Below are 24055 nucleotides of genomic sequence, written 5' to 3'. Positions count from 1 at the left end.
CTGGTATACCTTTTGTTTATGTAAGTTTGCTTTGAAATACCAGATGATCACTGTGGTCCTTTTCAACACAGGCCATTCTATGATTCAATGAAAATGACTTAGCCTGCCTAATTTTTGTCAGAGGCATTCTTTAAACATGAATGAGAATTCCTAAAGCAAAAAACTCACAGCGTTTGCATCGATACTTGTTTGTGATGCATCATGTTAAAGGAAAATGGGAAAATGTGTAACATCTCTTACAGTGTAATTTTCTTGAGGGCAATGGCAGGTCTTTCAATGGCAGGAGATCAGTTCACATATAAGTATTCACTTCACAGGTGGGTCTGTGTCGTCCTGGAGATTACGGCTCTGATGTCTCTCACTTAAACCTTCACAAAACCTTTTGCATTCCCCATGGAGGAGGAGGACCTGGAATGGGACCAATTGGAGTGTAAGTATATTAAATTAAGTTTTTTTAAGGAATTTATTTTAAAGAAAATAAATCCAGATAGCAAACAAACAAAATCCCTTAATGAATCCTGATTGACAGTTCTTTTAAGTATAGAGCTATTCGTGTGAGAAGTATATTGCTGTTTGTAAACTTTAGTCCTTCTCCTGGGTAATCATGTCATAGAATCGTGCTGATTTGTTGAGTGATGAGACTCATTGGTATTTGCAAGCCCTGACTGCATGTTGGCACTTAGTATGAATGGCAAATCCTGCTCAGCAGTCTGGTTTTTGAATGGATACAGAACTGATCTGTGGGCTTTGAGGACTGATATTGTGTACAGTCCACTGAAATGGTGGATGAAAATCTTGGTTCTATCCTACAGACCAATTTTATTGTTAAAAAAAAAAAAATCTTGTTCCTTTAAAATACTATTTTTATTTGGATAGCTGCACGAGTATCTTCTGATGGTCTATAAAATGAGTGTCATCCTACACTGGCAACAGTTAAGCCACTACATTTTCTGCCGAAGAAGACATTGACCGGATCTCCTAGTGGACTGTGTTTGGAAGGAATGTGAAGAGAATCTAATGCTGAAAATGTTCAGGAATGGTAACACAGCAGCACATATTTAAGTTCTAAAGTCAGTCTTTCTGTTTTAGGAAGAAACATTTGGCTCCCTACTTGCCTACCCATCCTGTCATCAAAATTCAGACGGATGAGGATGCTTGTCCTTTGGGTACTGTCAGTGCTGCACCTTGGGGTTCCAGTGCCATATTGCCCATTTCCTGGGTGTATATCAAGGTGTGTAGACTTTTTTTAAGGCATATCAGCTGAAGGGCTGTTTCTCTTTCAGCAGACCTGAGTACCACTATCACTAAAATCACATAGACAGTTTAAGTGCAGTGCACAGACTGCAGTGCACCCATGGCATAGCCAGAGATTTTTAAAATCCTTTGAATCTCCTTATTTTCAGGTAGAAATGCCTATTGCCATCTGTTACAATTATTAATATGGCAGGATGACAGTGGTGTTGTACCTCTACAGCCTGCATTCTTCTGACTCTTGTCAGTAATAATTCTAAGACAAGTGGACTTGTGGACAATTCTGCACAATCAGGCAAAATCTGCTGTCAGCCTTGTCCCTCTGCTGTCTCTGACATTAAATTTTTGTTTAAAAGCTGGTTGGAAACTACTTATTTTCCCAGTTGTCCCATCTACAGAGAGAACTGCAAGGGCTGCTTTGGCATTCTCCCTGTCAGCCTAACTCAAAGTCAAACACTAATTCCAGCCCTTCCCTCTGAGAATTAAGTATGCAATTGTATTCAATTGGCTCTAATCTTTGTTAATGCAGTTTCATCTGTGATATGATGCCAAAGCAGTGTCTGTTCAGGCAGCAGAGTCTGCTTTTCAGGCAGCTCTGTGGGTGCCTTTTGCATGAAGATGCAGGCAGTGGCAGGGGCACAGGCAGAAATAGAAGCCACTTGATGAAATTCACCAGTTCTGCTCTCTTCATTTCAAAGCTGCTCCATCTCTGGAGTTGAGTTACTCACCTGTTTACTTTCCACATGTGGTCTTAGGCACACAGCATTCTAGCAAGCCATGTCTTCCATGTGCTTTCCTGTGAGTCCAGTGTGGAAACCTGCAGTAGCAGTGTGCTGCTGTAAATGAGCCACATGTGTTCCCACTCTGTCATTTTGCTGGGATAAGAACATGCTCATCTTGCTTGAAGAAACAGACATAAAAACATTCTCATGTTATTCCTCTTTCAGACAATGGGAGCAAAAGGTCTTAAACATGCTTCTGAGATCGCTATATTAAATGCAAACTACATGGCAAAGAGGCTAGAGAAGCACTACAAAATCCTTTTCAGAGGAGTAAGAGGCAAGTAGTGGCAATTTGATTTCCTCTACAAAGCTCTTTTCAAAATGTTTTGTGTAAAAGCTGGCTTGCAGTATAGCTCTTACCTAATGCTATGTGGCAGCTGAATCTCAGCCTTCTCCTGTTCCATACACAAGGAGAGGAATAGCCTGCTACAGCTTCTGTGGAGGTACTGCAATGGAACAGAGGTAGCTGGAGGCAGAACTAAAAATGCTTTTTTTTTGTAGTTAGATGAAATGATGGCAGGAGATGGAGTAAATGTTGGAAAATCCAACTGTTCTCCTTGAAGTCTAATAGTAAATTAATGACGCATTAGAAAAAAAAGAAGCAACAATGTCAGGCCTCCAAGCCTGTCCTAATCTCTCTATATCCCACATAACAATGTAAGAACTTTTCATCATAAACTTTCCCTTACATACAATCCTCTGAGAAAAAATGAAAAATTTCTATCCTCACTTTGTTTCCTTGTTCTGTTTTATAAGGAGGATGAGAATCTCTTTGACAATGGGAAATACTTCAGCTACATTCCAGCTCCCTAATGCAACTCTCCTGTCCTGTAAAAGTAGGGAGTAAGAAAGGACACAATTACCTGTCTGTTACACTAGACCATCATAACTATAATAAAATGCTATTTTGCTTGTTAAAGCCAAATGGCACCGGAGAAAACTTGAGTACAGTATGTATGCAGTTCAAAACACATTTATTGAACTTAAGAGTACAAACTGATTAAACCTGCAGGTTGCATTTGAGGAGAATATATAATTTCCTCACGGAAGTAAATAAAATTTTCAAATTTTGAAGGATTCACTAAAGAAATGGAACACAGTTCTTCGGAATTATGACTTTGGATAACTTTGGTCTTTAGCCTATTTGTAACAACAGATTTGAGCTTTTCTCTGATGTAACATGAAATCAGTTTTCTTATATGTGGCTAATTTGAAAAAGACTGTGATCCAAATGATGTTGGGCTACAGACAAATCCATTTATTTTCCCAGAGCTTACAAATCATACGGAGCTACTTGGACTACCCTCTCCTATACATCTTGGAAAATTAGGCCTCTTAAGCTCATGTGGGTCTTGGAGGACCAGTGTTCACATGCTGGGTTGTGTAGCTCTTACCTGGGACTTTCTCTGGGTAGAGATTTTGACAAAGCAGATATTTTTTTCTTTGTCTCTTTATCGTATTCTACACAAAACCAATGAGGATAGACTGCTCAATGGATTGTGCTATTCTCCCAAAAGTAAACCACATTGCTCTTCTTACAGGTTACGTAGCCCATGAATTTATTTTGGATACAAGACCTTTCAAAAAAACAGCAAATGTTGAAGCTGTGGATCTTGCTAAGCGACTTCAGGATTATGGTTAGTCAAATGTCTTTTAAACAGCAGCCTAAATGAGAAATTCACAAATCTATTCTAAAAGGTTCCCAAAACGTCTCATTCTTACTGATGATGAATCTGCCTTGATCATCTCATCATTTTTCAACATGCTCATTAAGCTCATTAAAGAGCTTTTGCATCCATGAAGTTGTTATAACTACTGAAGAACCTGCTGCTATTCCCCGCCTTTGTAAACTGCCCTCCCAATTTGCAATTACATGACTGAGTGGTTGGGCACTCCAAGGTTGTTTTTGGTATGCTTGCTCTGAAGAATGTGATCTGCAGCCTAAAGGCTGTGTTTAGCAGCACTGCAGGAAAGAAATGATAACAAGCAACCCATTTTTTAATTCATCTCCTACTGCACAAATCTGTATTAATGTTGCATTGGCATATGATAAGAGGATGTAGGGACCAAATACTGAAGTGAGCAGCAGGGAATGGCAATAAACCTGAATAACGGGGCTGTTCAGCCTGGAGAAGAGAAAGCTTTGAGGTGAACTAAAAGCAGCCTTTCAGTATGTAAAGCTTCAGGAAAGAAGGGGACAGACTCTTTAGGAGGGTCTGTGGTGACAGAACAAGGGGAAATGGTTTCAAGCATAAAGAGGGTAGATTTAGCTTGGATATAAGGAAAGAGTCTTTTACAGTGAGTGTGAGGCACTGGAACAAGTTTCCCAGAGATGTGTTTGCTGCCCTATCCCTGGAGACTTTGAAGGCCAGACTGGATCAGGTCCTGGGCAATCTAGCTGTGGACATCCCTGTTCATTGTAGGGGAGTAGGACAACATAACCTTTAACAATCCTTCCAACTCTAATGAACCTATGATTCTATAGGCCAGGCTGTCTCTCCTCTTTGCCTGGAACAATTATGGAATATTTCTTCCTGAAAGCCCTATTAAGACACATGGAAAATAAAGATGAGATTCACCAAGGGCAAGTCATGCCTGACAAACTTGGTGGCCTTTTATAATGGGGTTACACCATCAGTGGATAAAGGAAGAGCTACTGATACCATCTACCTGGACTTGTGCAAAGCGTTTGACACTGTCCCATGCACCATCCTAGTTGCCAGTTGGAGAAAGATGGATTTGCTGGATGGACCACTTGCTGGATAAGGATTTAGCTGGATGGTTGCACTCCGAATGTGGTGGTCAATGACTCAGTGTCCAAGTGGAGACCAGAGATGAGTGGCATTCCTCGGGGATCAGTGCTGGGAGCATCTTTGTAGTGGACGTGGACAGTGGGATCGAGTTTTCAGCAAGTTTGCAGGCACTACTAAGCTGAGTGGTGCAGTTGACATGCCAGAGGAAAGGGATGCTATCCAGAGGGACCTGGACAGGCATGAGAGGTGGGCCCATGCCAACTTCATGAAGTTGAAGTTCGGAGGCTGGTGCACCTCCCCTACAAGACAGGCTGAGAGAGCTGGGGCTTTTCAGCCTGGAGAAGAGAAGGCTCCAAAGAGACCTTGTAGTGGCCTTCCAGTACCTGAGACTGAGGAGGGACTTTTTGTAAGGGCATGTAGGGACAGGATAAGAGGAAATGGTTTCAAACTGGAAGAAGGTAGATTTAGACTAGATATCAGCGAGAAACTGTTTACCGTGAGAGCGATGACTTACTGGAACAGGCACAGAGAGGCTGTGGATACCCCTCCCTGGAAGCACTGAAGGCCAGGCTGGATGGGGCTCTGGGCACCCTGGTTTAGTGGGAGGTGTGCCTGCCTACAGCAGGGGAGTTGGAACTAGATGATCTTAAAGGTCCCTTCCAACACAAAACATTCTGTGATACTACTGAAAAATAGTATGTGTTGAGTTAAAAACTAACAGCAGAAAGCACAGTTTTTAAGATCATTTCATTATCAGTGGATAACTTTAAACCCTTTCGTAAGTAACGTAATAAAATTGTCTTTTAAATACTTTAAAATCTGTCTGTACACTACCAATCCATGCGCTCACTCCTGTAAAGATTAAAGGGCTGAATTTTGAATCCATTGCTAGCTGTGCATGTGTTGGCTTATGACCCGTTGTCAGTGACTGATTCTGTTTTCAGGTTTTCATGCTCCAACCATGTCCTGGCCAGTGGCAGGGACTCTCATGATTGAACCAACAGAGTCTGAAGACAAGGCAGAGCTGGACAGGTTTTGTGATGCAATGATCAGTATTCGGCAGGAAATTGCTGAAATAGAGGAGGGCAGGATGGACCCCCAGGTTAACCCTCTGAAGGTAAGAAGACACGTAGAGCAAGTTGCCAGCTCCAGCTTAACTCTTGAGACTTACTTAAGCCCGTTTCCCAGTCTTTCAGTACTCCAGAAAATAGCTGTGTGGCAGTGAAGTAGCAGGGGTTACAGACTGAAATTCTTTAGAAACCTTGAAAGTTCTCAAAACCTGGAATTCTGACTTTTTAAAGTAGAAGCTCAAACTTTGCAGACACAGTAGAGAAAGTTACTGAAGGAAGCATATGATCTCTACTTTTGGGGACCATCTTAAATTAGTGAAGGAGTACTGCTTACTGATTTATTTGATTTAAGAAAGGAAGTGAAATGACCTTAAAGCTAACAGTTAAATGAAGACCAGATGAATTACTTAAGCTACTATGGCACAATACTGCTACAGGCTCAAGTTCTGGTTAACTGTTGTGAGGCTGCACTGAATCTTTAAATACTGAGGGAATGTGGTGAAAAGCTGGAAGCACGTTCACATCTTGGGTGATGTTGGACAAAATGGAATGCATCTAGATACTGGCTGGCTTCCTGTTTTAGATCCACTCCTTTTTTTTTTTCTTCTCTTTTTTTTTCCCCCGAGATACATTGTGTCTCAAGGAGATACCAGACAGCAGCCTGTATTATTTTTTCTGTAATGATGTGAATCTTAAGGAAGATTCTCACAGATACGTTCAATTGAATCCAGTAATTTCATGTCATACACGCCTTTGTGCTTGCAGATGTCACCACATACTCTGAACTGTGTCACTTCTTCAAAGTGGGATCGCCCTTATTCCCGAGAAGTGGCAGCATTCCCACTGGTGAGTAAACGATGGAATGTTAGTGATGTGGTAATGCATGAATTTGCTTTCTGCTCTGTGGTTTTCTGATCTATTGCAGAAGAACTAGTCTGGTAGGAATAAACACTTCAAAGTACTTTTTGCCATTACACAGTTTGCTTGTGTGAGCTCTACAGCAGTTCTGTAAGTTTTCTTTTTCAAGACAAGGAGAAAGATCTTTAAAAAAACCTCTAGACATGAAGGAAATGTGAATTTGGATTTGTAATGTCAGCACTTGCATATTGGTTACTCTTGGTGGAAGCGAGTTACAGCTCCAGTCCCTTCAATTCAGACATACTGCACCACAGCCTCTGAAAACAGAGACCACATTTAATGTTCAGCGCTCTGCTATGAGGAGCTTAGAGAAGGGTTTGATGAGATGGAAAGGCAGCATGGGGCAGGCAGCACCAATGCGAGTCAGCTACAGAGGACAGACTGGGATGCAGTGTATCTGATTTCTTGGAAGCACTGTGTAAAACTGCTTTTTCCGCAATATTGTCAGTAACTTTTCTCACCTGAAACTGAACTGCATCTACTTTACATCTGCCTTATTGCCATGTACTGTTTCGAAGAAGAACAATTTAACTGCACTTAGGAAGTTTACCACCTTATTATATTTGTTTTACTTTTTTTTAAATATAAATTATTACTGAATTGAACAGCGCAGATCTTGATAGTCTCTCTCACTTCTCTTTGGTTTCCGCCCATTAGCCAGTAATTCAAGGGATCACAGTTTGTTTATTTCATGACTGCTTCTTTGCAAGCTCGGGTCAGAGGACAGAGATGCACTTTTTCAAGAATCTAAATTTTCCTTTAACTAACTGCCATTTTTGTTATACATTCTTGTTGACTTTATGGGATTGAAAATGCACCGGAGGCTTGATTTCACACTCCAACTTTGGTTGTTGTTGAAACTTCAGGCGTCTGTTACATTTACGCAGCTGCTTAGCGCAACAATTAAAATGTCTTTATTTCTGCATACAGCCTTTTGTGAAGCCTGAAAGCAAGTTTTGGCCCACGATTGCTCGCATTGATGACATATATGGAGACCAACATCTGGTTTGTACCTGCCCACCAATGGAAGCCTACGAATCTCCCTTCTCTGAGCAGAAGAGAGCTTCTTCATAACACTGCTTCCAGCTCGAGTTTCTGAGTCCATCAGGATGGCCTTTTCCTCCCAGACCTGATAGGGGATTTATATACTGTGTATATTTTGGATAATCACCACATTCGTTAATTGAATCACCACTCAGTCAAAATGTAAATACAATCAGTATAGTAGGTATGAACAAAACGTGTTTGTTCCACAGCAGTTGATGTTGAAGTTGCCTCGATTCAGCATTTTCTCTGCTTTGTGCTAAAGCTTTAACAGTTAACTCCCAGTTTGTGATGTGGTATTCAAAATACGGTTACAGAAATTAGAGGAGGTGCAGATGTGTAAAGCTATAGTAATAAACATTAACTGTAGGACTAATTGTTTATATTCTGTAAAAACAGATGAAGTAGATTGTTTAATTCATGTACTACCGGTAGCGTTGCTAATGTTAATATTTTGTGCTGTTTTTTATCTACCAATGTTAGTATTCTAATAAAGTTGGTCAGAATTTAAGTATCATAACCTTTTGAATTTTAACTCTTAAGCTGTTTTTTTTTGTACGGAACTGAGGCTTCTGAGACTGAAGTTCTAATTTGTCAGAACTGCCACAGCAGTAACAGATTCTACATGAAGCAAAATGCTGGCAGAGATTGAGATAAATCTGTCATTTTCAGTGATTAGGTTTACTGAGTGGTAACAAACTTGCCTTCTGTCTGTATCACATCAATTCTTCCTTGTAGTTCCATCTACTCCTCTCTTCTTATTCCCGAGAAAGCATGAGACAACTTCTCTAGTATACTGTGAAGTGCTTAGTTTGACTTAAATCTTGTCTAACAAAGTATTCTCCTTACATCATTTCTCAAGTATCTTGTTCTGGATTTTGGTTTCAATGTACTTAGCTTGCTTTGTTTTGTAAGTCTACACCCTGTGTAAACATTATCTGAAACCTGAACTCTAGCAATCCAAGACTACTGATGGTGCACTCAGGCCAGTTTCCTGTGGGTATGAATGATGCCATATTCAATTAAGTAGCATGGACTCAAATGTTAAAGGTCATCTTCTAATCTGTTCCAAGTCGTATTTTATAAAACCTAGCTCTCTAGGTTTTATAGACAGACAGTGCACTTGACACCAAAGAAATGCATCTTGGCTTGTATCAGGAATTGCAGGACTAGGGAAGTAACCTTGCACCTGTACTCAGCACTGGTGAGGTCTCACCTCGAGTACTGCGTTCAGTTTTGGGCACCTCACTATAGAAAGATACTGAGGTGCTGGAGCAGGTCCAAGGAAGGACAACAAGGCTTGTGAAGGGCTTGGAGAATGTGCCTTATGAGAAGAGACTGAAGGAACTGGGTCTGTTTAGTCTGGGGAAAAGGAGGCTGAGGGGAGACCTTATTGTTCTCTTTCAATATCTGAAAGGTGCTTACAGCGAGTGGGACTGGTCTCTTCTCAGTGGTGACATGTGACAGGACATGGGAAAATGGCCTCAAGTTGCACCAAGGTAAGTTTAGGTTGGGTATCAGGAAAAACTTCTTTACAGAAAGGGTTGTTAAGCACTGGAATAGGCTTTCCAGGGAGGTGGTTGGACGTGTTTATAGACCATTTGGATGTGGTGCTCAGGGACATGATTTAGCAGAGGGATGTTAGTTAGGGTAGTATGGCTAGGTTGTGGTTGGACTCAGTGATCTTGAAGGTCTTTTCCAACCTGAGCGATTCTATGACTTGGAGTAATGTAGGAGCTGGTCTGTGCACATTGAGTTGTGTTTGACACAAGTGGGTTCCCAAGCCTTGACAGCCTCATATGGCCATGTGAAGCAGGATTTGGTAACACTCAAGAGAGCACTACATTTTACAACCAGGAACTACACAACCTCTTCATGAAGGTGTACACGCAGTCATGACCAGGGGCTCTCTCTGAAGGGACACAAACAGCAGCACCTCAAGTACTGCACTTCTTCTGTTTTGGCTTTGCAACGTTTACATTACTTTCCATAGGACTTTCATGTGGAATTAGTTAACCAGAAAAACAGAACAAAAGATGACAGGAATGGCTTCCATTAAAGGAAGGTTGGGCCAGCTTTATCTGCACATAGGTCCCCAAACGTCTACATATGGAGAGAAAATTAGAATTTTCTAACGTAAAGCCTATTTCTGAAAAGGCAATTATTCTTCAGGCTACTGCTGTAGCACTGGGGAAGGGGGAAGAGATAAAAAGATATGAAACACCAAAACACTGCCATAAGCACCACTTGCAGTGTGAGGAAGGGACAGGCATTCGGACCTACCAAGCTAACTGTACAAAGCCTTCCCAAATTACTTTTACTGTTTGGTAAAGAGGCACTTTCATGGTGCCTGATGATGTCTGCTAACTGTGTCTGATAAAGACATTAAAAATCTTTTTTTTACACATTTGTATCAAGTAATGAAATCTCCACTGTTGTCTTTAAACTGACAAATCTGTAGCTGATGGTAAATCAGCAGCAAACTCAATAACAAAAGTAATTAATAGAAGTCAGAAATAACCACATTTCCTAGAAGATGACATTTACTAATTGTTCTGCATTAAAAATAAGTTTTTATAAGATAAGACTTGCAAACATAAATCTGAACTACTCACTTAAAAGTAACCATTCACATAATAAATACTAAAAATGCTACCAACATTCATGTTAGACTGGGGCACAAATTAAAAATCAAGTGTTCCTATGCACAGTCGTAAGAGCTTTCTCTCTCCAAATGGTGCATAGCTACTACACATAATCCTCAATTGGTAAAAGCTACTGAACAGAAAAAAAGCATCTTTGCTTACTGCAAAAATGCATACCATCCTTACAGAGGTTGAACTACATCTGTTTCCCCATAAAATGCTGAGCTACCACTTTGTAAAACACAGAATTCAACAGGATGTAAGACTGTTTATAGCTTTTATGAAGCATATGCTTAATACTAATTCACCTACTGCACAAAGAATCTTCATTCTAATAAGCACAGAAAAAGCCAAACTGCCCAACAACACCTGATTTTTGTTACATTATGAGATACTACCAACACTCGGTATGCTAATGGCCTCCCTAGGAGAAATGGGGGTAGGGTAAGGGTAAGTTCATCGGAATGACGTGAGTAGGCCACTAAACTGACTTTTGGCCATGAAAAAGCCAAATATCACCAACATCTGAGTGAGTGGTTATGAATGACCAGAGGGCAGCACCCAACTGCACCAGGCTGCGGGCAGAGCGGCCTTACTGCTCTCTGGCACATGGAGTGCAATCCAGCACCAGCTTTCCTTCAGACAGATGCTCAGCAGAGACCAGAGCAGCTTTATGACAGCTGCTGCTGTACAGGAGTGTAGATGTTGGGTTGTTCTTTTCTTAACATTCTTTTTTTTTTTTTTTAAAATAACTAATAAATGACAGGAATATAAAGCTTAGAAAAAAAGCCACCCACCTAAAGAAAGTATGTAGCAATCTGGAAAAAAAAATCTGCTATAAAAATATAATTTACATAAGAGGATAATAGTGAAAACAAAATTAGCAATTTTTCTGAATCATAAAATATTTAATAAGGTATATTTGGGGGAGATATATTGTATATAAAATTTCAGATCACAATATGAAGCGATTTGAACCCTCTCCAAGCTAGCACTGCCTTCAATGCTGTGTAGATGTATTGCCACTGATACAAGACTTACTAAAAGCATACAGTTTAACTAATACAGAAGTGGCAGTTCTTTATATGAAATATTTTTTACACAACTAGAGTGTCTTGAATACCCTCCTTAAGTGCAAAAAACACAGATCACTTTACACTAATGTAGCAACAATGCATTCATATTGTTCTCATTAGTCATTAGTAGTCAACTTGCATAAGATACAAGAAAAGCACAATGAAGCTCACAAAAATAGACTAAAAATCAGCCTGTTCTTGCAAAAAAATACAGCATAATGGAAGAAAAAGACAAAAAAGGATTATGCACACCACATAATTTGCTGTTCTTTACTCCAGCTGGCTTAAGTGCTGTTTCTGTTTTTTGCTGTTTTTGTGGGGTTTTGTTTTGGTTTTGGTTGTTTTTTTTTTTCCTCTTTCTTTTTTTTTCTTTTTTTTTTTTTTTTTTGTAAATCAAACTACACGGACCAGGCACAACTATTATTCAGGAGGCAGTGTGTAGCTAAAAATTCGCTAACTTTTTGTCATCCCCATAATTTATTTTCCTCTGTCCTGAGGTAGTTACAAAAAAAAAAAAACAACAAATCATAAATCAAGCATCAGCTAGGCCAGTGGGAGCTGAAGCTTTTCATCTTTTTCTTTAAAAACTATTCATTAACTGGCCCAAACTACCCTTTGATGTTAAAAGACAGCCGAGAATTAAGAGATCTCACTACACCAAAAAGATGGCTATGAGGGGAAGAGGGTGAGCTGCTTCAAAATGTGACAACATATTGAGTCCCATCAAGCTGGCTGGTCCACTGTTGAATTTCCCACGTTTATTCTCCTTAACTGTCTATAAAGTCACTGGGAGGAGTTCAGAAGGATGTGAGCACATCATCGTCCTTTACTGTAACCAGGGAAGAACTGGTCCAACAGGGTCTGCAGGATCTTGTTAGGAACCATGGTGTAGCTCTTCCCCAGGTCGTAGCGGCAGGCAGGGCAGGTGAAGACCTCAGCTCTGAAGGAGCGCTGCAAACAGCTCTAGGACAGACAAAAGAGGAGTGAATTGTGGGAATCCTCTTTTACACTAACAGCTTCCTCAGCCAAAACTAAGGAGTTACCATAAACTAAAGACACGACTTTTTCGTACTTCCAGAAAAAAGAGGAAGTAATTACTAAGCCCCTTGGGGCACAACTTTGCCTATGTGAATAAAGTGATCTAAGAAAAGAACTTCGAAGCACAGAGCCTGGGAAGGATGAAAACACAACCCTGCTGATATTCCCATTAATGTCTTCCTGTGAATCAGAGCCACAACTGCAGCTGTTTTCTAGCATCCCTGTTAGACAGCAACTGTACTCCAGACATTCCCATCAAGCTGAAAGTGAATGTATATACAGGTTGTAGTGCTTAAGACACAGCCTTCATCCACCTCATCTGACAAAACTCAGTTACTCCTTAAAGACATATTCGGAGTGATAGAGTAGTTTCTAATTAACCCAAATAATTTTCTGGTATTTACTCTGCATCCTTTCAACAACTCTTGGTTAAAATGTTACTCACTTTTACAATCTGTCTTTAATTCTTTACCTACAAAAAGTTCCTTTACTGTTATTCCATCAACATCTGACTCCTGGGCTAAAACAGCTCCTAACATACCTCCTCTGATCACAGTGGAATGACAGCAATGCAAAGCCCAACTCATCGCATCCAGGTTTATACTAAGCTCACTTCCACTCTTTATTACATAAAATTAAAATTACACAGCAATCACTGAAAGCAAACATGCAGCAAGTAACTGCCCAGAATTCTAGGCAGTAATTATCATCTTTCTAAAATACATTTTGGCTCCACTGTCTGGAGTTTCAGAGCCAGGGCGACAGCCCAGAGCACAGCCAAGCTTCTTCTTACTTTACAGACGTTGTGGAGGCACTCTGTTGTCACTGGCTGGTAAACCAGCTCCTGGCAGCAGACACACATAAAGGATTGTTCCAGTTTCTTCAGAAAATTCTAATGTAGGGCAAAGGAATAAAAAAGACAAACTATTAAAAGGCATGCAAAAACAACAACAACAAAACCACGAACAAAAGTATTTTTACTTTAATTATATATGTTATATATAAAGCTATATTGCCCAGCTTTGGTAATTACTATATACACTTAAAATGTTTATGAATTTTTGTGTGAAATTCAACTCTTAGATCTAAGCCAAGGAAATGATAAAATTCATTTGCCTCTGAAAATGTGTGAAATCTGTGGATTAATTCACAGGATTCTTGTGTAACCCCGCTGTTGTTCCCTTCCCAAACTCACTTACCAGTAAGTAAAAAGATTACAGGATTACTGTAAGTTGCTAAGCTTAATTTATAAAATGATTAGACTTAACTTCATTCTGCAAAGAGACTGCTTTCACTGCAGCTCTTCTAGAGTAATCTTCAAGACTCAGTCAACATTGAATTACCTTCCAGAGACAATCAGCATCAAGTATATATTGATAAGATACATAAAGGGAATTTTCATGCCCTCTGTTATCTGCATTTTGCTCACATTTACCACACCTCTACATACACCATCTTCCTTCTTCTCGTCAGAATAAAATTCTAGCTACATCTCTATTCAAATTTAATTAAACAGTTGATGGTTTCCACCAAAAAGCTGTCATAGCAGCTACCCAATGTTTGCAGTGATTCCTATTGCCTTCAGTGGCAATCAAATGGAGATCTTACTAAAACAATGGGTATGAATTTGTAGAAAAATGACTTTTCAGTAACTCAACTGCTCTTAAATTGCCATTTTCTCCTTTTAAAACCATGCATCTCTAATGCTTACCAACAATTTTCAACTGAAATTCTTTTCAATCATTACAAACATTTAATAGAAAAGAGACAAAAGGTTCTAACTTTATAATAAGAGGAAAAAAGCACTTCTAATGCTTTTTAGAAAAGAAGATCTCTACTATGGAGGTGCCAAGCTATCAACAGCAAACCCTACAAGGATTTGGTACTAGACTGCTATAATACTTCAAATCAAAGCTTTGCAAATAAAAACAATGCTAGAAGCAATCTGTATTCAGCAACCGTTCAACAAGCAAATTATGTCTTAAGAGAGACCAAAGATTTCTCCTAGCACTTTTCTAAAGAAAAGTAAAAAATAAAAATCTAAGCATGCAGCAAACATACTGGTCCCTCCTTCAGAGAAGCAAGTACTTCATCCCACAGTTTCTGGTTCATACAATCTTCTCTAATCAGCCACTGCTGTTCTTGGGTCAGCTGAAAAGCTTCTCCTTTCCCTCCATCTCCCATTCTCATGGCTTTAGGTGTATTTGTAGGTTCCTCAATACCTGCTCAAGATGATGACCATCAAACACAGTAATATCTTCGTGTTAGTCTAAATTAATACAGGGGAAGGCAAAACTGATTCTAAAAGCACTTCTAATGCTTTTCTAAAAGGGAATAAATGAACTACACCTGCAAAATGTGTCAATCAAATGCCTACTCAAAGTCACTTCAGCTCAGCACTGCTTTGAGCTGTAAAGTTCATTTTCCTACTGAGCTTAAAGGAAAAAAGCCTTACAAGTACTAAATAAACTCTTAGGATCCCTAGGCTGCTACTTTATTACAGAATATGCACTACAATTTACATTAGTATTCCAAATAACTTCATGCTTCTGCGAAGCTTCCATGCTATTGGCTCAATAAACACAACATGACAGACTCCACTGCTGAAAGCTAAAAAAATAAGAAGAAATACCATCATCAATTGTTCTTTTCTGGTTTCCATTACTCTGGCTGGTTGGCTCCTGTTTCACAGTTTGCTTTTTAACCTTATCTTTCTTCTCCTTACTAGCCATCGCTTCCAAATAACCTTCTGGATACTAAAATAAAAAGCACAGATTTAAAACAAAACTCACTGGCAAACAGAAATTCCCAAATATGAACAAGACTAATTTCTAAAAGACTCTAAAACCATATGACAACATATTGAAATAATTTAAAAGTAATTTTTAAAATCCTACATGATGGAAAAAAGTTTTAAAGTAGTGTCTGTTTTCCAGAAAACGTAGCCAAGTTAAAAGATCTAATCTAGACTGAACTGTATTAAAAGGAAACTGACATCTAAATCTATGCCCTTCTAATGGTGTACGTTAAACAGTGTAGCCAGCAGACTGAAGTAGTTTATCCTCCCCCTCTGTTCTGCTCTGGCAAGGCCAGGACAGAATTGTGTCCAGTCCCACGCTCTTTAGCTCAGGCAGTCAGGGTACTTCTAGAGAAAGTCCAGTTGAGGGCCACAGAGATGTTGAGGGGACTGGAGCTCCCTGGTGAGGAAAGGCTGAGCAACCTGGGACTTCAGCCTGGAGAAGAGAAGGTCGAGGGAGGTATTTTAACCATGCTTATGAATATCTGAAGGGCACGAGTCAAGTGGATGGAGCCAGGCTCTTTTCACTGGTGACCAGCAACAGCACAAGGAGTATCAGGGATAAACTGGAAAACAGGAAGTTCCATACAAACATGAGGAAAAACTTATTTGAGGGTGACAAAGCACTGGAACAAGCTCCCCAGAGAGGCAGTGGAGTCTCCCTCTTTGGAGATATTCAAAACCTGCCCAGAAGATCTCCTGTGCAACCTACACGACAGAACCTACTTCAGCATGGAGGTTGGACTCAATGACCTTCAGAGGCCAGCCCCTATGATTCTATGAACTACACAAAGTTTTCTCCAAAGGCAAAGTTGAATATGATGATACATAATATGTATGATAAACCATTGCCTTGATAAGAAAAGAAAGTTTAGTGATTTTTTCCACCTTTCACGGTGGAAAAGGCTTGAGTCCTTATGGGTTAGTTAATTTTTACATCTGAAATACAATAGCCATATGAGCTCCTCAGCTACACATAGAGAAAAACATACAAATGCACTTATCTTTTGATTTCTCAGATAGACTCAACTGTAAGAACAATTACTTGAAAAAATTCTGTCCAGGAAAATTATCACTGGATTCAAACTCTTAATTTATATACATACATATATGTATATACGTACACACACACATATATATGCACAGTATTTCACGGCTATGACAGAAAACTTCCTCCTGCTTTGTTTGTTTAAATGGATTTTCCCAGTCTTTAGATAACTTTTTTGTGCGTTTTGTAGGTATCTGATTTTGTCACTGTGAAGTACAAGAAAAAAATAGGGATTTAACATAACTGATTTCTATTCTGGAATTTGTTTACTTGAATTGAGGAAAAGAAACCAAAACAGTTCCTGAGCGATCCTGACTCGAACCTGTACACTCAGACCCAGCTTCTTTGTCCTCTCCATTCCTTCAGAAGTCCAAGGTGCAGGCTCAACATCATCTCTCCTCAGAAGATAGCGCCAAACTAAAAATCCACATTTTCCAATTTCTGGCCAATATTTCACCACCTACAGAAAAATACAGAATTTCTGCTATTACTTTACCACAAGCCAAAAGTGTGTGCATGTACTCCCACTTGCATTATTCAATAAAAAAAATCAGAAAACTAAGTCAAACGTTACTATAAAGCAGCTCTTCTACTACCTGCAAAAGTTTTTTGATTTTGATAAACACAGTGGTATCTATTTCAGATGCTGAGAAGATTCTGGACATACAAAAAGCTACAGCACAATTGGAAGGAGTGAGGACGCTATCTGACTTCCATTGGCAAATATCATTTGGTAAGCATGTACAGCTTACGTATTCAAGTTCATATAAATTATTATGGATTACATTCTATTAGCACTACTCTGACTAATTTCACTACTTTACAGAGTGAACTATGGCTAAAATGCTGTCTTGGAGTTAAAAGAATTCTTTAAGTAATGACAAAGAATTTACAATGTAAGACATACAAGACTTTCTAAAATAGCTCTAGAAAAATGTTATGTTGTACCTTGTAGAAACCAAAATACCTTGTAAATGCCATCATATCTGTTGCCTTCCTCTGGGGCATATTTGCTGATCCGTCGTCCCTTTGAACTACGTACCACTCTCACTGGCTTACCAGCTCTCCAGTTCTTAGACTCTGCCCCATTTTTATCATCCAGTGGAGCATCACAGTTAAGAGCCAGTGCCCTAAAAATAGATATATCAAATTGCTTCATAAAAAATATTTCTGGGAAATAGTGTAATTATATCTATTTCTGATATTTATTTTGCTTTATCAAGCAGCACAGAACTTTTAAGTATAACCTTCAACAAGTGCAGAACTGATGGATGCAGTAAGTTACATGTACAATTAAAAAAAAGGAACACAAAATATCTTGCTGCCAACGGCCAAGATGAAAATACAGATTATATATGTAAATGCAATAAAAAAATCCTCCTTTCATATTTAATATCCTTCATTTTTAAAAATAACTCTTTCCTGGATAGTATTGAGAAAAGTAAGAGACATTACAAAGAAAGGAAAACGTTATCATTATTCCCCAGTAACAACAGATTTTTAGACCTTTTAAGCACAAACATGAAAATAATGAATATAACGATAAATGCCATATAGTAAAAAGCACCAAAACTTTCCAATAATCGTGCAACTGAAGTTCCTCACACAGCATATAAACAGCTTAGAGCAGGAGTTAAATAACAGCAGCTAACTCAAGGACAAGCATTTTATCCTTCATCATTTTATGCATCATCTGTATTTCTGGGCTTGTTCAGCCTGGAAAAGAAAAGGCTCAGGGAAGACTTCAGTCTAATACACTTAGATAATAGACTTTTACACAGTCTACCAGTGATAAGACAAGGAGGAACAGCGTTTAACTACAGGGGGGAAATTTAGGCTAGATGTCAGGAGGAAATTCTTTACTCAGAGGTCAGCGAGGCTCTGGCACAGGCTGCCCAGAGAGGTTGTTGATGCCCAAACCCTGAAGGCGTTCAAGGCCAGATGGAGTCCTGGGCAGCCTGAGGTGGTTTGGGGCAGCCCTGCCCATGGCTGGAGGGTGGAGCCTGATGATCTTTAAGGTCCCTTCCAGCTTTAACCATTCTGTGATTCTATATGAAGGCCCTCTTCTAGAAACCTGTAGCAGTACAGTGAATATCTACCAGAACAAACTGCTGCAGTATCTTTGCTGCCACAATCTAATTAAACCACGTATCTCAGAACAGAAGAAACAATAAGCTGCACTGGTATAAATCCAAAATCCACACTGTAAACAACAGCAAGACAGAGGTACACAGTAGATTCTAAAAATATTTCTTTTATATAAAAACAAAGCTTTAAAAAAAAAAAAAAATATATCTGGACAAACAAAAAACAAACCTGATCTTACAGCATGGAATCACAACAATCCTGTGCACCAAAGTGCCTGAGAACTTTCATGGAAATCAGTAATGGAGAGCAGCACCTTGATATACTCCATATGAATAGCATGAAAAATAATGCTACAAAGCCTCAAAGCTTTGTCTCTGTATGTTTTATTTGCAGAAAGCAGAGAAATGCTGATGCTAAGAAGCCAAGCTTTTAATTCTATTTCTGAAAGGAATTTTGCTCTGTTAATTGAAAATGCTCGCAAACTCATTGCTCAAACCTCCCATCTTCCTTCCTTCCTTGCTGTGGTTCACATCACCTTCTCTCTCTTTCCCTTCCTTTCTCAGTATCCAATCTGGCTTTTCCCCTCTCTCTCTCTCTCTCTCTCTCTCTCTCTCTCTCTCTCTCACCTCTAAATGCCACCAAAAAGCCAGAAATAATTCCTCTCTACTCTGCTTGAGAGCAGTACATCACATCAAAAAGGAAGCCTAGCAAACAAATGTCTCAGTCAGTTCGAGCACCCCAAAGTTAAGTGGTCAGCTACTTAACAGACATGCACCTATATTCATGTAGCCCATTTAAAGGGCACAAAAACACTATAAGAGGATGTCTAACTAATCTCTTTGGATACAAATGCTCTTTTTAAAGCACTGTTTTTTATAATGCAGCACCTTAACTCCTTATTTTTTTCCGCAATACTACAACGGAAGTACAGACTACCTAACTAGAAAAGATTTTTTTTCCAAGGGAAAATGAGCATTCTCTCTTCATACTGAATTTTCATAAATCGGTCTGATAGAAACACCTGGAGTAACCTCGAAGTTCTACCCAAGAATTTTGACAATCTTCTCTAATTTAAAACAAGGCCCCTGAAGAAAACGCTGGGACAATTTCAACCAGAGACATGGCTAATGGCTGACAACAACACAACAGCCTGCTTCGTTCAGATGCAAACGTTTCTTGAAACCAACAGAACATAATGCCTAATAAAACACCTCTTAACAGCAAGAGGCACCACTGTTTTCACAGAGTAGCACGTACAATAGAAAACAAAATACATTTCACAGAAAGTCTGCTCTAATTGAAGAACTACAGCAAAGGTTTTGCAATACTTCCTAATTTTACTTGCAAAACTTACCTATTCATGTGTGTTAATGTCTGATCAAATGAATGCTCTCCAATTCTTTTATTGCCAGAAAGATCTCTACCTCCACTCCCAGTGTAAGTGAATTCATCTCCTCGATCCTGTGCAAGAAGGTTGGTTTTAACACTCCAAATTGAAGCAAATAAATAAATTAAAAATTTTTTTTTAAAAAGTGACTTCATTTGCTCATTACTCTTACAGACAAAAAATATACTCCAGGATATGGAAGCACATGTTTTCTATTTCACCATCACTGTCCTACAATACTTGCAAAAATCTTCACTAGAAAAAATTGCCTGCCTTGAAAAAATTGACATTTACAGTAATTTTCAAAATTACTTTGAAAAATAAAACATTTATTTAATGACCCATTCTCCCAAGTGGTGAAGCACTAAGTAGAGCCTTTTTTTAGTTTACAAGAATATAGTGCTTGCAAAATACATCATAAATAGCTTGGAAAGATCACTTCAGTTTGTGCAAGGGACTGAGCTCTAATAAGACAGAGCCATGTGTACTTAAATTCAAATTAGATGCTTTAGTATATGAATAGTTTCAGCTATTCTGAACTAGTAAGAGGTTAAAATGATTCAGATTCACATTTTAAGCTGAGGCAGTTATGTAGTAGAATCCCTATAGGGAATTTTCTTTAAATTCAAGATAAATTGATCAACCTCTCTTCTGCCATCTTCTGCCACATACAAAAAGAATGATCAAAATCAAGTTATTCACTTCCTTCGAAACAGAAAGTCAGTCCACCCTGAGAAAATTCAAGAATTTCTAGAAAGATAAATTACTTAAAATGATATTTCATGGAGACACAAATTTTGTGCAAAGCATGAATCAATAGTATAAAGTAAATACTTCGTAGGAAAGTAATGTTTCCATGAATTTTTACAGTAACTTTTTGAACAACTCAGTCAATTTCTTAACAGTATTAAAATCCTGACATTATGAATCCATTGCTAGACTGTTACAGATATTTCATGGCTGACAACAGCAGAACAAAGGAAAATTGGGAATAGAAATGTTGGTTGTACAGTGCCATAAATTAATTATAGAAATTATCTAATCTGTGTAGGGAAAACCCAAAAGATAAACTCTAGTTTACCCTCTCCTAAAACAGCCTGCTTATCTCCAAAATGAATCTGCAAAAACAAACAAAAAACAAGCAAACAAAACACAACTAGAATTGTGTTGTACAAGGAAAATGCATGAAACAACTTCAAAAGAATGAAAGACTAAAAAGATAAGAGGCATTTATTAAGCAAGGACATTAAATAAATTGCATTTAAAAAGATATCACAGAATTGAGTTGTTTGGTCTTTTGTCAATGATTGCTAAATAAATAATGGCAAAAGAAATGTGCACATTACACAAAGACGATTGTGCTGATAATAACAAGAACAGAGACTGATTTGTTTAATGAATATGTCCATTCTAAGAACTGAATAAGTTATTTTTGCAACGTTGAGGAAACCAAATTGACACATTGGCCAAGGTTTGCTTCTACATACAGAATTTGAATGTTATTTTCATTCTTATTTTTTATTTCTTACATTGAAATAAATGATTATCATCATAATAATATTATAAATGATTATCATCGTAAGAATTAACTTCATATTAGTTTTCATGCAAAATGAAGTCCTGCGGGAAACTTGTGGCTTGATAAAATGGAAAAACTAAGACTGGGAGAGTTTTATGAAGGGAATAGACTGATGATACTAATATAACTAACATTTCCTTGAAAATATATGGATAGAGCAAGAAAGAATCTCAGCAAATTAGTCGTTCATGATCAGAACTCATGTGACACAATGTAAAACTAGATTAATAAAAATGGAAATTAACATTGCCAATATTTAGTTAAACATCCTTTTTTAAAAAAAAAGAAATGTGCTGTCTGTAGTTCTCTTCTCATAGAATTCTTTGGAAAAAAGGTCTCTGTCCTTTACCTAAGGTATTCTTACAGAAAACACTAATTTCAAAATTATTTTTCAATGTTTTTAAATATTCTTCAGTGTTTTAGAAGCAATCAAATGAACTTTGGAAAAACATGGATAGGAGCAGAACTAACAAAGGTTCTACACCCAATCAGAAAAGAAACAGACAAATAGATACATAAGATTACTACGACAGACATAGCTCTAATAGTCAAAATTGACTGAAAGGTTCTCTGCAACAAACTAAGGCTTATCAGAATGTGAAAATAATTCTGGATATAATGCAGGTACATATAGGACAATGAAATTCAGAAAATGATACCAGAAATGTATTTTTTAGCATTAACACCTTGTATGGAGTGGTAACTAGCAATATGGAATAACAGAAGAGGTGGACAGAAGACTGCCACAGAATACGAGCTGTTGTGCAAATTTGAAATGCCAGTAATAAGTGAGTGGTGAAGCTATTGTCCAACAGAATATGTCAAGAACACCTTTAGTATCAGAGGTAGCAAGAGTGGGTTAATAATAATTAAGAGTAAGAAGAAATATATTTGGTGTCTATTGTATAACGAGATACTTAAATTATCTCAGGTTACATCTGAGTTACAAGGGTACCAAACTAGTTCGGCCCTGAAACCTCGAAAACAAGGCAGCATTTGAAAACAGCAGGTTTCATGGTATCAGACATGAGGTTTTCAGCTCTTTATTCAATCCAGTTGACAGATAGACTCTCAGTGTAAAGGCTGTGATGAACTTATTATGTTGGATTCTCAGTGGTGTAAAATAGAGACAAAATCTGCAAGGAACTGTTTCCTTGGTAACATAGCAAGGAAAGATAATACAAAAAAAAATTGTTTAGGACTCAATTTCTCTCTTTCAGGAGAGCTCACACTGAATTCAAGAGATCCAGGTAAGGCTTACAACAAATAAATAATAAAGCTCTATACCACTCATATTTCTAGATTCTGTTAGTCATGATGGTCTTTACATACAACAATTAATTTAAAGCCTCAAGAAGAGAATTAAGACGGCACATTAGCATACTGTGTAAATAGTACATAAAAAAGGTTGTAACTCTACAATAAAACAATTTTTCAAAGTGCATCTATTTCTCAGTCTTGTGAAAATTTACACACAAGTTAACTATGTCATATTGTTGCAATTCATATAAGAGCTGCCACTCTTTTGTTCATTACATACAATAAAGCAGCTAGAAGTAAGCAGATTTTATCAAAATTTTCATTTAAAATTTTCAAAGGAGGAAAGAAGGTACTTATAGTCTTATTTTTCTCTGGATATTCATGTAGGAGTTTCACTTCAACCTTTTCGCAAGAGATAGGTGAAATGGAAGTAAACTGAAAATTAAAATTTGGGATATGAAAGAAAAACCTGAGGAGAAATGCACCTGGGAATAAAAATTATTTCCCTTGCACCTTTGTTCAGAAAACTGCTTAAAAAAAAAACAACCCTGACATTCATATAAACTTTTAGGTATTACTTGTAATATTTCTCCCCAGCTATTCTTTTTGAAAAACAAGTATGTCACCAAGGCTAAGCCTAAATGTCCACAAAATCCATATTAACATAATACCACTTTGTTGAACTGGAAAAGGCATGCAAAAGACCCAAATCAGTTTATTAAACAGTACTAACTGAATAATTATAGCTGCAGATATAAGAGAACATCAGTATCAACACCAAAACAAACAAACACACACAACTCGAAGTAAATAAGTATCTTCAGCATACCAACAATGCAGCTACAGCTACTGAGCATATTCTTAGGATTCACCAGGTAAGGTCCTAGAGCTTGGGTTGGGGTTGACTCAAAAGAAATATTTAAATACCCCAACACGAAGTATCTCCTCCAATGACTGGCTCAACAAAAAGACACCTTCAGAGACAACATCTTGCAGCAGCATCAGAAGGTAGGTGCTGTTGCCAAAAATACATTACACTCTGATGCTATTTAAGCTGCTTATTTCTTTCTCCAGAGCCTTTCTCTTGGCGACTACCAGTTACACATGCTGTCAAAACAACAGGTTGCTTACTGCTTTATTCTTCCCCTGATGCATGATTCAAAATCCCACCTGTGGAAGAGATCTGCAGGAAGGGATGTAGCTTTATAAACATCATTTGATTGCAGAGAATGGCAATCTATTCTTAAAGAAGTGTTTGTCAATGTAACGAGAAGAAAATTGGACACGGTTACTGTTTTGTTTAGCAACACAATTGTTTT

General features: G+C 38.2%; 2 protein-coding genes across 2 annotated transcripts in view; one reads left to right on the top strand and one right to left on the bottom strand.

Moving 5' to 3' along the window:
• The window catches only part of GLDC (glycine decarboxylase), a 40532-nt gene extending 28444 nt beyond the window's left edge, over positions 1–12088 (top strand). Inside the window, exons 19-25 of the mRNA XM_048930576.1 lie at positions 318–430; positions 1090–1231; positions 2199–2310; positions 3575–3670; positions 5731–5903; positions 6622–6702; positions 7705–12088. Coding sequence (XP_048786533.1) covers positions 318–430; positions 1090–1231; positions 2199–2310; positions 3575–3670; positions 5731–5903; positions 6622–6702; positions 7705–7848 — 861 coding nt within the window. The 3' untranslated portion in view covers positions 7849–12088. The remainder of the gene's footprint in view (positions 1–317; positions 431–1089; positions 1232–2198; positions 2311–3574; positions 3671–5730; positions 5904–6621; positions 6703–7704) is intronic.
• UHRF2 (ubiquitin like with PHD and ring finger domains 2) overlaps positions 11295–24055 on the bottom strand; it is a 75166-nt gene continuing 62405 nt past the window's right edge. Inside the window, exons 10-16 of the mRNA XM_048930577.1 lie at positions 19865–19971; positions 17390–17552; positions 16745–16882; positions 15210–15333; positions 14639–14799; positions 13371–13469; positions 11295–12502 (exon numbers count right to left, since the gene is read on the bottom strand). Coding sequence (XP_048786534.1) covers positions 12356–12502; positions 13371–13469; positions 14639–14799; positions 15210–15333; positions 16745–16882; positions 17390–17552; positions 19865–19971 — 939 coding nt within the window. The 3' untranslated portion in view covers positions 11295–12355. The remainder of the gene's footprint in view (positions 12503–13370; positions 13470–14638; positions 14800–15209; positions 15334–16744; positions 16883–17389; positions 17553–19864; positions 19972–24055) is intronic.

Source organism: Lagopus muta, chromosome Z, assembly GCF_023343835.1.
Source record: "Lagopus muta isolate bLagMut1 chromosome Z, bLagMut1 primary, whole genome shotgun sequence".
In the NCBI taxonomy this organism is placed as follows: domain Eukaryota; kingdom Metazoa; phylum Chordata; class Aves; order Galliformes; family Phasianidae; genus Lagopus; species Lagopus muta.
This window is presented reverse-complemented; position numbering and strand designations above follow the sequence as displayed.